Source organism: Lepidochelys olivacea (genome assembly GCF_965140295.1).
Source record: "Lepidochelys olivacea isolate rLepOli2 genome assembly, chromosome: 9".
NCBI classification, from domain to species: domain Eukaryota; kingdom Metazoa; phylum Chordata; order Testudines; family Cheloniidae; genus Lepidochelys; species Lepidochelys olivacea.
In genome coordinates this window covers 22,448,637-22,462,395 of record NC_140419.1, presented here as the reverse complement: position 1 = coordinate 22,462,395, position 13,759 = coordinate 22,448,637, and the positions used below count along the sequence as shown (strand labels likewise).

Sequence of the window (13,759 nt, the reverse complement as noted above, 5' to 3'; positions counted from 1 at the left end):
ACTAGCTTACCAGGCAGTACAGGAACTGACGAGACAAGCAAAGTAAGCATCAGGAGTGATGAAAAGTCACCTGAAGAAGAAGTGCAAAATGTCCTAGGTCGCAAAAATATCTTAAATTTAGTTTTTGTGCCCAGGACTTGAAAATTTTTTCTGATCGTGAACAGCTACTTGTCTAGTGGAAAAAATCCACAAGTCTGAAACATCTAGATATGCTGTTATACAGAATACACAGATACTTCAGATGCATGTGCAGCATTAAGCTGAAAGCCAAGTTCCTTCAATCACCTGAAAAATGCAGGTATCTAACGTAACAGTCTATCTTAAAGTGTGCTACTCCTTACAGATAACAATGATTATTATACCTTTCTAATAATTACTTTAGTAAGAAGTCACAACCTGCATGATTATATCTATCTAGTCAGAACCTCAATGGTCTAATCAGATTTCTCTTTCAATGGATCATTTTATAAAATACTGTAAATGAAGTTTTTTAATGATTAAATAGCGCCCTCTAGTGGCTAAAAGCCACCACAGAGAAATACAGAGAGAGCCTATCATTGACATGCAAATGAAACACTAACCCAGGAACCTATCCTTGCAACAAAGCCCATTGCCAACTCTGTCCACATATCTATTAAAGGGACACCATCATAGGACCTAATCACATCAGCCACACCATCAGAGGCTCGTTCCCCTGAACATCTACCAATGTGATATGTGCCATCATGTGCCAGCAATGCCCCTCTGCCATGTACATTGGCCAAACCGGACAATCTCTACGCAAAAGAATAAATGGACACAAATCAGACGTCAAGAATTATAACATTCAAAAACCAGTCAGAGAACACTTCAACCTCCCTGGTCACTCAATTTCAGACCTAAAAGTCGCAATTCTCCAACTAAAAAGCTTCAGAAACAGACTCCAACTAGAAAGTGCAGAACTGGAATTAATTTGCAAACCGGATACCATTAAATTAGGCTTGAATAAAGACTGGGAGTGGATGGGTCATTACACAAAGTAAAAACTATTTCTCCATGCTAATTTTTCCCCTACTGTTACTCATACCTTCTTGCCAACTGTTTGAAATGGGCCATCCTGATTATCACTTCAAAAGGTTTTTTTTCCTCCTGCTCATAATAGTCCACCTTAATTGACTAGTCTCGTTACAGTTGGTATGGCAACACTCATTTTTTCATGTTCTCTGTGTGTATATATCTTCCTACTGTATTGTCCACTGCATGCATCTGATAAAGTGGGTTTTAGCCCACGAAAGCTTATACCCAAATAAATTTGTTAGTCTCTAAGGTGCCACAAGTACTCCTCGGTTTTTTTGCTGATTCTTTCTGCATTTCTTGAATATCACCTTATTCAGACATTATCATTATTTTCTTTGGATGAGCTGACCATGCAGAAATAGGTACTGGAAGCAAAAGATGTATCCCTTTCCTGGACAGAATTCAAACACTGTAAAGCAGGGGTTAAAAATGTAATGTAAAGCTCTGACTTAAAACTTTATATACATGAAATTGTAAACAGAAACTGGATCCAAATGTACAATTTTGACTATTGTAATGTCTACTGTAATATGATACTCCTCTGTATGACATTTTGGTGATTAACCCCAGCATGTCTATAATTTCTCAGAGTAACCATTAGGAAAGCCAGCAAGGCTGAACTTTTAGCAATATGTTTGGCAGAAAAATAAAGCTAAGGTTCTTAGAGGCATCTAGAATTATCCATGCAACCTGTTATCTGTTAGCATATCCAGTAGCACCAGGTGCATCTGATATTGAAACGTATTGAATTAAGGCCCTAATTCAGCAAAGTACATAAGCATGTGCATGTGCTTGAGTGACTTCTCAATGAGAGCTATTGGATGCTGAGCACTTCTGAAAAATCAGACTATTACTTTCAGATGCCAGAATGGGAGCTGAACTTTGAGAAAATCCGGTCCCAGTCGTTGGGTGGAGAATTCTTCTGGAAAAAAAATCCAGCACTATAGCAAAAATTCTTCAAAAGCAGCTCTTTTGTCTTGATGTATGCACTCACCTAATTTATAGCATCAACCTGTGGGTCATAAAAGCAAACACTTGTTCCTACAAATGAGGTATATTGATGCCTTCTGCATCCACAAATGCAGGTTTCTGTCCCCATAAATTCTGTGGTCAGATTTGTGGAGGCCAATTTAACATTTAGCCCTAATAAATAAATAAATAAATAGTATAAAATGAACCATAAACAAATATTTTTGAATCACACAAAAATTCTCTACCTGAAATATCTCTACCCTTTAGCCTTTTATTATAAAATTCTTCGTCAGAGAGGCTGTTGCTTGATTTCCGTCTTCTGTTTCCTAAGGAGTAGATGACAACTGATTTTACTTTTTTGTTTCATATATTTTTCTCCTGTGCTTAATCAGCATGTACTGAAGCAGAGTGGCCTCTCTCCAGTGCAGAGGGGGTTTACTTCCCTTGGGAGGCACAGCTAGGGTTGCCAATTTTGGTTGGACATATTCCTGGAGGTTTCATCACATGACATAATCTTTTATTTGCTAGGCGCAGCTAACCCTGTCCCACCCTCCCCAGGAAGTGCAGGGCAGGGCAGGGCAGGAAGTATAAGAGTAGGGCCCTGCAGCTCAGTTCGGCTGGACCAGAGAACGAGGCAGACAGCTCTCTCAGAAAGCTGAGCCCTCAGTGAGGTCGAGGACCAGTTGCGGCGAAGACCAGCAACCTACTGCCCCAGAAGACAGAAGACACTGGGGAGAGACTGGAGCAAGGGCCACCCAACTGCAAGCCTGTGAGCCACAGCTGGGCTGCAACGGAGTGACACCCGCAGGAACTGGTAGGAAATTGCCCAGCGAAACCAGACATTGGTCCAGTTGGGCTGCTGGGCTGCAAAGCAGCAACCGCCCGCTTCCCTGCTGAGCCCCTGGTGGGATTGTCTTCCACTGCTAGGCTCCTGGGCTGGGACCCGATGGATCAGGATGGGCATGGGTCCCCTTTCCCCACCCCACACTCAGGAGCTGGCCAGGCATGAAACCTTAGGCCTGAGCCAGTAACTGTTGCTCAGAACAATTCCCAAAGGGACCTGAGCCCAGAGACTGTTTGGTGGTTGCCTGCCCCAGCCAGCAAGCCGAGGGCAATAGACTGTTTCATTGATCAATCCCCACACTCCAATTGGGGTTGCCAACTTTGTAATATTTCAAAAACGGACACTCCAGCAGGAGGGCCGGAAGTGCCCCTCCTCTTCCTGCTGAGGCTCCGCCCCAGCTCCCGAGGCCCCGCCTTGTTCGCTTCTCTTCCCCCCATTGCTCACTGCTGTTTCCCTCTCCTGCACACTCCCCTCTGTCCAGGTCAGGAGGGACTTGCCTGTGGAGCCAGGACTGGGAGCTGCAGTTTCCGGGTGTAGGTAGGAGGCAACCCCAGCTGAGTAGGAGCTGGCGCAGGCATAGGTGCCGACTCTGTGAGTGCTCCGGAGCTGGAGCCACCCACCGGCAGCCAAGTTCCCCCCTCCCCCGCCTTACCGCCTCCCCCCTCCCAAGTGCGCCTTATCCCCGCTCCTCCCCCTCCCTCCCAGCACTTCCCACCCCTCCGCCCCCATCGCCTAACAGCTGTTTGGCAACACTTAGGACTTTCCCGGAGGGAGGGGGAGGAGCGGGGATGCAGCGCGCTCGGAGGAGGAGCCAGATAAGGGGTGGGGACTTTGGGGAAGGGGTGGAATGGGGGTGAGGTGAGGGCGGTAAAGGGGTGGGAAGAGGCGGGACAGGGGCGGGGCAGGGGGGTCAAGCACCCACCAGGCAGAGGGGAAGTCGTCGCCTATGGGCGCAGGTGATGACCCAGCACCTCCCCCCCTCCCCTGCCCACAGTAACCAGACTTTGGGTGTCTAGTCAGTACATTTGACCGGACATTGTCAGGTCCCTTTTTCTACCAGACTTTCTGGTTGAAAACTGGACACCTGGCAACCCTAACTCCGCAGGGCTGGAGTCACAGACTGTTGTTATGCACCCCAACCAGGGACTGGGGACCCCTGCTATTGGGCAGTGTGCTGCGCCCCCCGGTAGAGATGGGAAGTGCTAATAGGGCAGTTACATGGCTGCAAGTCAGGCCATCCTGACAAACATCCGGCCAACCTACCGATTCCCCAACGCTGCTGGAAGGGGGTGCACTAACCCCAAGAGGGAGGAACCTTACACAGCACAACCAAGTTGTAAAGAATAGAAATAATGTAGTACCCACTTTTCTTTTAAGTAACTTACTGACTGTGTTTCTTTTCTGCTCATTCTTGTTCTGGTCATGTAGTATCCAGTCACCTGTTAAAATATAAATGTTTTCTGGAGTAAATGAAAGGCACTACAATAATTCTCACTGCTAATCCACAAATCCAATAATTCTCACACAGAAAAATTATTAGTCTCTTCCACTGCTCAGCAAAGATTTAACAGTAGGGTACTGTAATGAGATCATTTTGCTATGATTTTGTTACTTTTATCAAATATTTCACAGCATGTATAATATGATGTATTATCTTTAATAATTAGAACTCAACCACCCTTTCTAAAATAAATTAAAACAGTCTACTCTGCAATGTGAAATTCTTTCAATTTTTACTGTTTGGTCAGTTGATAAACAGCCTGATCCAAACCCATGGAAGTTAAGATTTAACCCTTGGCTAATTCTGACCATCTTCTAATGGGTTCTCAGTCATTAGTGTAAATAAGCAAGGTTCTACTACAGTGTTATGTCATTCTAAATCAGCACAACATGATATTTACATAACATTCATGAACCAAATCTTTTCTGAAACACAATTCCCAAATATCCTAATATCTATTCCTTTCTGTATTTATTTCATTACCGAGATTCATTCACATCCCTACAGACTTTCATAATGAATAGCAGCTTGTTAGAAAATCTATCTACTTGGGTAAAACAGGGAACAAACATTTTGGAAAATAACAAAGTACAATATTACTATCATTATTATCGTTATATCACTAGATCTAAAGTCATAAAACTCTGTATTGTATAAATATTTATTTTACATTGATTTTTGGGCATCTTTCAGTCTTGGTTATCTGAAAATTTGTGTAATATTAGCTATACAAATAAACAAACAAACAAATAAATATTTCACAGGGTAAAGTTTCACCATGTTCCATAAATTAAATCAGAGTACTCAATGCTCTACTTCTAGTGTTTTAGGTAAATTCATATTTATATTATGCTCATGTAAATATATATTCAGGCCTTTGCTCTTTTTCAAATGTATATTATACATATATTATTAACCAAATGGAAAATATATTTTGCCATTCTCATTTCTGAGACTGTAATGATGTTATGCTCTCATGACTGCACTTCTGCTGTAGCACATGTGTAAACCCACAAAATAAAAGTTATAAAATGTTGAGATATTTTATATTATATATAATATTTAAATTAAAATAAATTACATTACGTTTTCCAATATTCCCTGCCTCTGTCCTAGCCACAAGAATCACAGCTGCCTTTTCCTAGTGTTTTGGCACTTTCAGCTTCAGATCTGGTGACCTCAATGGAAACAGAATTTGACCCAAACTTGCACAAGTTTTCAACAGAAACAAACTATAGCTCAGTCAAACACAAAAAATACTCACATTCTCTTAGTTTTGCTTTCCAGACAATTTCTTCAGACTCGAGTTCAATCAAAGATAATGTAAACTCCATAGGTTGCTCCAAGTAGACTTCAATATAACTTTTTAATTTTAAGAGAGAGCCATCAACAAATTCAATTTCCTAAAAATGTAAATCAGTTTTTTAAAAAAGCTAAAACATTTACTGTAAGCATTAAAATAGCTTAAACATAAAAAGGCAGCTTTCAGAAAAGCTGTGGCATAGATCTGGAGTGTAATCCTGGCAGCAATGAAGCCAACAGGAAGTTTGCCAGTGATTTCATGTGGGGCCCGGATTCACCCCTATAGTTTTAGAGTTTCTAAGGGTATAGCTTTCCTGTAATGATAATAAACAAATGTGCTGGAATTCATTTACAGTGATGCATGCCCTGAATTTATGAGGAGTATAAATGATAAAACCTGTATTTTTCACAAAATATTTGCAGCTGAGCTGTGATATGCACATTGACAGTCCAATTATGTATTCATATAGAACATACCTCAGGAGTTATTTCAGCTTCTGACTCACTAATTAATCTGTATCTCTTTCCATTTTGTAGTCGTTTTTGACAAACCGGGGGCTTGTCAATTTTGATGAATTTCTTATCAGAATGTTTTACTGCTTTCGAGATATCCTAAAATTTAAAAATACATTTACTTGATACTCATCCTGGTCTACAAACTAAAGAATTTCATAAACAATGATGTGCTTCTAAACTTCCTTGTGGTTTTCTATATCCCCAATTTTATTAATGGATGGTGATGCTTTTCCTTGGAAAGTAAATGGTCAAATCAAACATTTACAGATCATGGGATATATTCTCACTCACAGCTGGACAGGTTTATGTGCCCAAGGCACCCAGATCCCTCTCCAATCAGACACTGATGGAACCTTCACCCTTTGCAGATCAGTAAGCCACTGCATTCGGATGATATCCCATTAAGCAAATAATGAATGTGATTGTCTATAGGGCTTTTTTTAAAGTGCTACTCACAACTTTCATTTCTGCTCATTACTAATAATCCTTTTTACCACGTATGTGCCTTTCCACACAACAAGCCTTACAAAAAGCAATATACAAATTTACAAAAGCATTCATTAGCAAGAAACCACCAGAGAAACATTCTTCTACCTTCTCTAGTTTCATTGAACCCTATCCTCTGAGGTGCTGACCACTTTCCACTGCCAATGAGAAAACTTCAAAGGGGAAATGAGGGTGCACAATTCTTTGCAGGACTGGGTTCTAATTGCCAACATGTTGACTTCATATTTAGCCTCCTCTGAATAAAGCAAGGAGCAGACCTATTGTTAGCCCCCTGCAAACAGCATCACAATACCGACTGGATGAGAGTGAGTCCTGCCAAGTGTCTATTCTTCAGTAACTTTCAAATATCATTCTCTCACTGTTATGTTACATGGGGCAGCTTAAAGGTCAATTCTGTCACAAACAATGAAAATGAATGACAGAGTATGAGCTAATTTGGGAGCTGAACCATTCTGGTCCTCATCCTGATCCTGCAAGCCCTCCATGCATGGAATTCCCAATGACTCCTAGACCCCGGCATGTGAGACACTCTATTGGAAGATCAGGTTTCAGAGTAGCAGCCGTGTTAGTCTGTATACACAAAAAGAAAAGGAGTACTTGTGGCACCTTAGAGACTAACAAATTTATTTGAGCATAAGCTTTCGTGAGCTGCATGCATCCGATGAAGTGAGCTGTAGCTCACGAAAGCTTATGCTCAAATAAATTTGTTAGTCTCTAAGGTGCCACAAGTACTTCTTTTCTTTTTATTGGAAGATCAGACTCTCTATGTCTACAACATCATGGCCACATTATAAATTTAATGTACATCAGATCTGAGGCCTAAACTACAAGACAATGTCAACATTTTAATGATCAACATTTGGGCATATTTATATTGAATTTGAGCACTTTCCACTGGTAAGTTAAAAAAACATACCATACCTTTATAAATGAATCGTTATTTGTCGCTACATACACACGAAATGATAAGGAAGGGTGATTATTGACAACTTTGTATAAAATTACAGCCCCATCGTACTGTACTGGCTCTTGTGTTTGAATAACCGGTCCTACTGGAGAGAGAGAACTCACATGCCATTTGACATGCGTCATTGAATGATCAACAGAAGGCTCAAATGCTGGACCAGTACTTTTGATATGTAAAACTTTGAATGTCATGTCAGATTCATGATCTGCAAAGAGATACCAAAACATTAACATTTCTTATAATGAATAGTAATAGATAGCTATATTTGTTAAACTCAATATACAGTACTTACCATTTAGGATGAGGGAATGTGGGAATTGAATGGAAGTAAGAACAGAGGTTGAGTCACAACTGACATCAAATATAGGGCCACCGACTATCCATGGTTTTTTAACATAATCAGCATATTTGCTCCAAGACAACACAGAATATTTGATTACAGCAGCCTTGGTTACATCGAAAATCAAGCCTGTAACAGTACATTGGTAAGTTCCCTCTGCCTCCAGCTTCAACCTGTATTGGACAAGTGTGACAAATACAGTTTAACTTTCATTACATATTAAATATTACGTAATGTGATTTGTTTAAAAGTGGTTCATATGAGATAAATTATTTTTTAAAAATGACTCGTTCCTTTGAGGTTTTCTCCCCACCAAGAACAGCATGGAAAATAGCACATAAAATCTTTTTATTTAATTTTTTTTTAAAGATTAAGCCTAAGCTTGTCTGTTTGCTTTTTTAGCGTGCCAGCTAAATGAATGCAGGAATGGACGAAGTCCAAACCAGTGCAGAGCTTGATACACAGGTAAAGTGGAGAGCTGCTACCCACACTAGGGGCTCAAACCAACTCCTATTGACTTCCAATGGATGTTGGACCAGACCTTAGCTGAAGTTTCTGAGAGTATGTCTACACAGCAGCTTGGAGGGTGATTCCCCATGCAGGCAGGCAGACACATACTAGTTCTGTTCAAGCTATTGTGCTAAAACAGAAGTGTGGACAGGGTGGCACGGACAGCTAGCTCGAGCTGCCACTCTTGCCACCGCAGCCACAGTATTTTTAACATGCTAGCTCAAGCAGACCTAGCACATCTGTCTGCCCATGCTGGGAATCACCCTCCCAGCTGCTATATAGATATAACCTGAGTGATATTCAGAACTAATCCAAAGTAAAGCACATTACAGTAACCCAATCCAGAGGTGAGAAATGCATGAATAACTGTGGCAAGGCGGACATTCAAATGGAAAGTACACAACATCTAGACAAGTTCAGGTGAAAAAAGGGAATTACAGAACAAGACACTTTACAGAAGCCTCGGACTAGGACGTAAGCACGTGCTTAACTTTAATTACTTCAATGAGACTGCTCACATACTTCAAGTTAAATTTTGCTGGATTGGGCCCAGAAGCTAGTGCTGATGAGAGTAATGAACTGTTTATTTTTAATGGATTTACTGAGCAGGATACTTACGATAAATTAATCGCTTATGTAATTCAGCTGAAGATAGAAGCATTTTGAGCTGGACAACGTAAACATCCACCAATTACATTAAACAATACCTACCAAAATATTCCTCTGGGAAGTCTTCTGGGGGTCACTTGCTCTTTCTGGTTCTGTATGTATAAATGAATAAATTTGGTGAAGCACAAATTTTGCAGAATTACAATTTGCAAAATACTAACACAAATTCTCATGTGGATTTTAAAAACGTACATGTTCAGTCTTGACATGTTCACAGCGAAATTGGCTATTAGCCTCTAAATGAAAAAAAAATAGAGGTAAAAATCAACTCTTTAAAATGAAAAATTATTAAAAATTGTTAGATGCACAATTTCAACAAGATACATTCAAACCTGATGCAACAGGTGGCAGCAATTCATTCTTTTCCAATTCTTCATCTATAAAAAAGATGACTTCTATAAAATACACATTTCATACACAATTATGTATAATGAACTACACTCAAGCTGAAACAGGCCTTAGTCAAAGCTTTTGCATAAAATAAAGCGGAGGATGATCTTTTTTAATATCCTTCCATCGGCTCTAAACATTCTAACCTCCCTTTGATTCTAGTTTTTTCCACTGCTTAATCCAGTGATATTTTGCAGAAATACACCATATATCAAATCCATCAGCCCTCTGGGCAAATTTCTGCTCACAGTTGCACTTGGACAACCCCACTGACTTCAACTGCCGACCCAAAAGAAATGAAGCTACTATTCCCTTCCCTCATCAGCAACCTCAACTCCTTTATTTCAATTCACATCATAGACTCAGACCCATGAGATTCATACAGTCTGATTTAAATGTAAATAAAAACTCGTTCATCAATACTGTATTTCTCTCTTAACTGTCCACGACACATAGTAACCTATGTTTAAGTGTTGTCTTTCCGTTAACTCTCGTGGTTCAACCACAAATTGTTAGCATACATGCAGAAATCCCTGGGTTAAATATATGGCCTGTGTCATGCAAGAGGAGGGATTAGATGATCAAAATGGTCCCTTATGGCCTTCATATTTAAGAATGTATGAAATAATGGACAAATTTCAGGGTTCTATAAAAGTAAGCACAAAGATCTATCACAATGTGTATGCATAAGAGGGCATGGGCCACCTTAATTCTAACATCTCCTAATTTTCCAGTGTTTGACTTTACAACCTTAATATTCTTTTCACATAGGTTTTTGTGTGTGTAATATCTTAGGTTTTCAAAAACAGAAATTGGAATCAGCAGGTGGAATCATACTGACCCCTACGTGTTCGTCGGTAGGATCGGAACCTTTAGATCTACAGCACAGACCCTTGCCATTGAGTTAACAGAGTAACAGATAGCTGTAGTAGGTTGTCATCTTCTAGGGATCAGCAGCAGATGGGAATCACACACACACACTTTGCCAACGGGTTTCCCAGGTATTTGCTGACAGCAGAGAAATGCTGTGAGGAGTCACAGAAGTCATAGACCCTTTTGCTCTTGTTCCCCACAAACCTGACCCCTTCTGCCCATGTCCCCTCCAGCCTGTCCCTATGCCAGTTCTGCTTCTCCCCTCAGCTCCCCAACCCAGTTTCCTACATACCCCACACAGCTTTTCACCCCAATCCCATTTGCCTTGTCTATCCAGTCCCAGTCTCCACCCCTCCAGGCTCCTCATCCCAGGTCCAGTCACCCTGTCCAGCCAGTCCCAATCTTCCAACCCTGGTCTTCTTGTAGCACTATCCTTGCCCAGCTATTCCAGTTCCCACCACCACTGGCTCTTTGTCTGACCTCAATCCCCCATCGGAAAAGTGTGTGAACCCATGAACACAGCCAGCTGCTCTGGCACCACAGCAGCCTCTGGTAGGCAAAAGGCAGAACTGCAGCACTTCTAGGGTGAATGTATTTTCTGTGGGGGAAAAAAATTTGATGCCCAGTGCTGTAGAACTCCCCCAGAAGTAGAAGTTTATCACAGCACCATGCCGCAGAGCCAGGTTCAGACAGAGTAGGGCATACAGGGCTGCTAGAGGGTCACAGACTGGGGTTCAGAATGGCTAGTGGGGGGACAGACTGGGGCGTGGGCTCAGAAGTTAGTGGAGTGACAATGCTGAGCCTGGGGATGGAGGAGAGGGGCTGCAGAGACCCATGGGGATGGGGAGTACAGGGACGGGGGCAGATGTGACTGACTGAATGGGAGAGGCTTGGGGTAAGCCAGGGACTGCATGGGGGAGACTTCCCAACTCCCTAACAATCCCCCTCCCCCGCAAAAAGCTTCTCACACCTACACCCAACATCCTCCAGGTTCACTCCTAGGCTCCTTCCCCCTCCCTCAGCTCCTCGGTTACCCCTGACTCCCCCAAGCCTTTGCACTACTTCTGACAGGTGCAGAAAATACAGTTCTGTATTGTAATTTAAATGAATTACTCAAAGTTCTGCATTAATATGCGTAGTAAGGAATCTATTTAAAAATAAATTACCAGAATTTTTTTTTTTTGGTCGTATTGTTACAGACATACTCACTGACAGATATTTTGAAATAAAATACCAAAATAATTGAAACTGGCATGATTATATTGTGTTATTTTGACAAATACAATATGCAGAATTTTGCAGAATTTTCAAATATCGTGTGCAGAATTTTTTTGTGTGTGTGCAGAATTCCCCCAAGAGTAGCAGATGTAATCTTCAGAGAATTTAACTGCCAAATTCTAACAAATCTCTACAGAGCATGTGTGAAGTGAGATTTTTAAAGGCTTATAACTTGGCCAAATTGAGACACTCTTTTACATAGATGACAAAAAGCCTATCCCTGACACCAGGGTGATTCCCCCAGGCCAAATTTCAAGTCCCAGCTCCAAACCAGAGAGGCATTAGAGCAGTGGTTCTCAAGCTTTATTTTTTGCCGACCACTTGAGAATTGCTGAGGTTCTCAGCGGACCACTTAATGATCTTTCCAAATGTTGTTTGTACCGTTAGCTAACTATTGTAAAGCACTTTGGATAAAAGCTCTATATAAAAAAACCCTTAATAATAATAATTTTTTTGTTCTACAATAAAAGCACACCACTCATATTTTAATATCAGTAGTCTTACCTTTCTAATGGGATGGATGTGCCCTCTCTCCCCCGCCACAGCAGCCCCAGAGCTGGAGCTGGGAAGGAGGGCCGTCTCTCCCTGGCAGCTTCTGCTCTGGCGCTGGAGAAAGTCGCCTCTTTCTCTGGCTGCCACAGCCCTGCACGTCCCAAATGCCCCCCAACCCCTGTTCTCACTCCACTGCCCCCTCCCACCTACCTCCTATATCCCCCAAGGCCACCACCTCATCTCACATGTGCGTCTTCTCCAGGGTTCAGGCACCTAATTAGAGGTTCTCAAACTGTGGTCCATAGACCACCAGTAGTCCGCAAGCTCCTTTCAGGTTGTCTGCGGATAGTTCCCTCTAAGGCATGTGCCTGGGTGGCCACACATGAGAGAATGAAGGGCCACACAAGTAATTAGTGGAGCCACGCCTGCGCACGTGTGGAGCCACGTCTCCACTAATTAGGTGCCTGGACCCTGGAGAAGACGCACATGTGAGGTGAGGTGGTGGCCCTGGGGGGAATAGGGGATAGGAGGGAGGGGTCAGTGGGGTGAGAAGAGGGAATGGGGTGAATTTGGGACGTGCAGGGCTGTGGCAGCCAGAGAAAGAGGCGACTTTCCCCAGCTCCTGGGCTATGGCTGCCAGGGAGAGATGGCCCTCCTTCCCAGCCCTAGCTCAGGGGCTGCTTCAGTGGAGAAGAGAGGGAGAGACCCCGCTCATTCCTAGCCCCAGCTAAGGGGCTGCCGCGACAGGGGAGAGAGGGCACATCCATCGCATTAGAAAGATAAGACTACTGATATTAAAATATGAGTGGTGTGTTTTTATTTGTAGAACAAAAAAACATTAATTATTATTAAAGTTTTTTTTATATAGTGCTTTTATCCAAAGCGCTTTACAATAGTTAGCTAACGGTACAAACAACATTTGGAAAGATCATTAAGTGGTCCGCTGAGACCCTCAGCAATTTTGAAGTGGTCTGCAAAAAAAAAAGTTTGGGAACCACTGCACTAGAGCTTCTCAATGAAATGGATGTAAGATTTTTTCTCTTTAAATATGGGGAAAACAATGTCTTTTTCCCTAATATTGTTTTTGGAAATGGATGGACCATTTTTGCTGAAACTTTGCAAAAAGCTTCAACACTCAGCATGGAACATATCAGACTGAATCATGAAAGTCTGGCAATGTTATAAGCAACTGAAAACAGGGGTTTTTAATGGGAAGTGTCAGGCTACCTTAACTATAGGTGGCAGTACCAGCTCTACCCATAATATGCACCACTGACCTGATTCTGCAGCCTTTAATCATGGTGAGTAATGTATACTCACATTAGTAGTGCCAGCCGAAAGGGTTGCAGAACCAGGCTGTGAGAGTCTTTCATTACATGATCACACTATCTTAAGGGAGGTGTGTGTGACATGCTGTTATACTATGTTAGCTGAAAAACAATATGTGAACACATAATTCAAGGCTGTGAGTTGAATCCATTCTTGAGTAAACTCTATTTTACCTGAGATTAGTTTTCCCCATAGCTATTTGCAATGCTTACA

At 41.9% G+C, this 13,759-nt stretch overlaps 1 protein-coding gene across 11 annotated transcripts in view; it reads right to left on the bottom strand.

Annotated features, from left to right (window-relative positions):
- Positions 1-13,759, bottom strand: part of LOC311526655 (caspase recruitment domain-containing protein 8-like) — a 39,942-nt gene that overhangs the window by 2,319 nt on the left and 23,864 nt on the right. For 9 of the 11 annotated variants that reach the window (XM_084639878.1, XM_084639883.1, XM_084639881.1 and 6 more), the window contains 9 exons: positions 9,517-9,561; positions 9,377-9,420; positions 9,227-9,276; positions 7,958-8,178; positions 7,620-7,870; positions 6,153-6,287; positions 5,638-5,776; positions 4,258-4,311; positions 2,274-2,354 (listed from right to left, as the gene is read on the bottom strand). In XM_084639878.1, the coding sequence (XP_084496004.1) occupies positions 2,274-2,354; positions 4,258-4,311; positions 5,638-5,776; positions 6,153-6,287; positions 7,620-7,870; positions 7,958-8,178; positions 9,227-9,276; positions 9,377-9,420; positions 9,517-9,561 (1,020 nt within the window). The remainder of the gene's footprint in view (positions 1-2,273; positions 2,355-4,257; positions 4,312-5,637; positions 5,777-6,152; positions 6,288-7,619; positions 7,871-7,957; positions 8,179-9,226; positions 9,277-9,376; positions 9,421-9,516; positions 9,562-13,759) is intronic. The other 2 variants (XM_084639886.1, XM_084639887.1) reach the window with 1 other exon arrangement.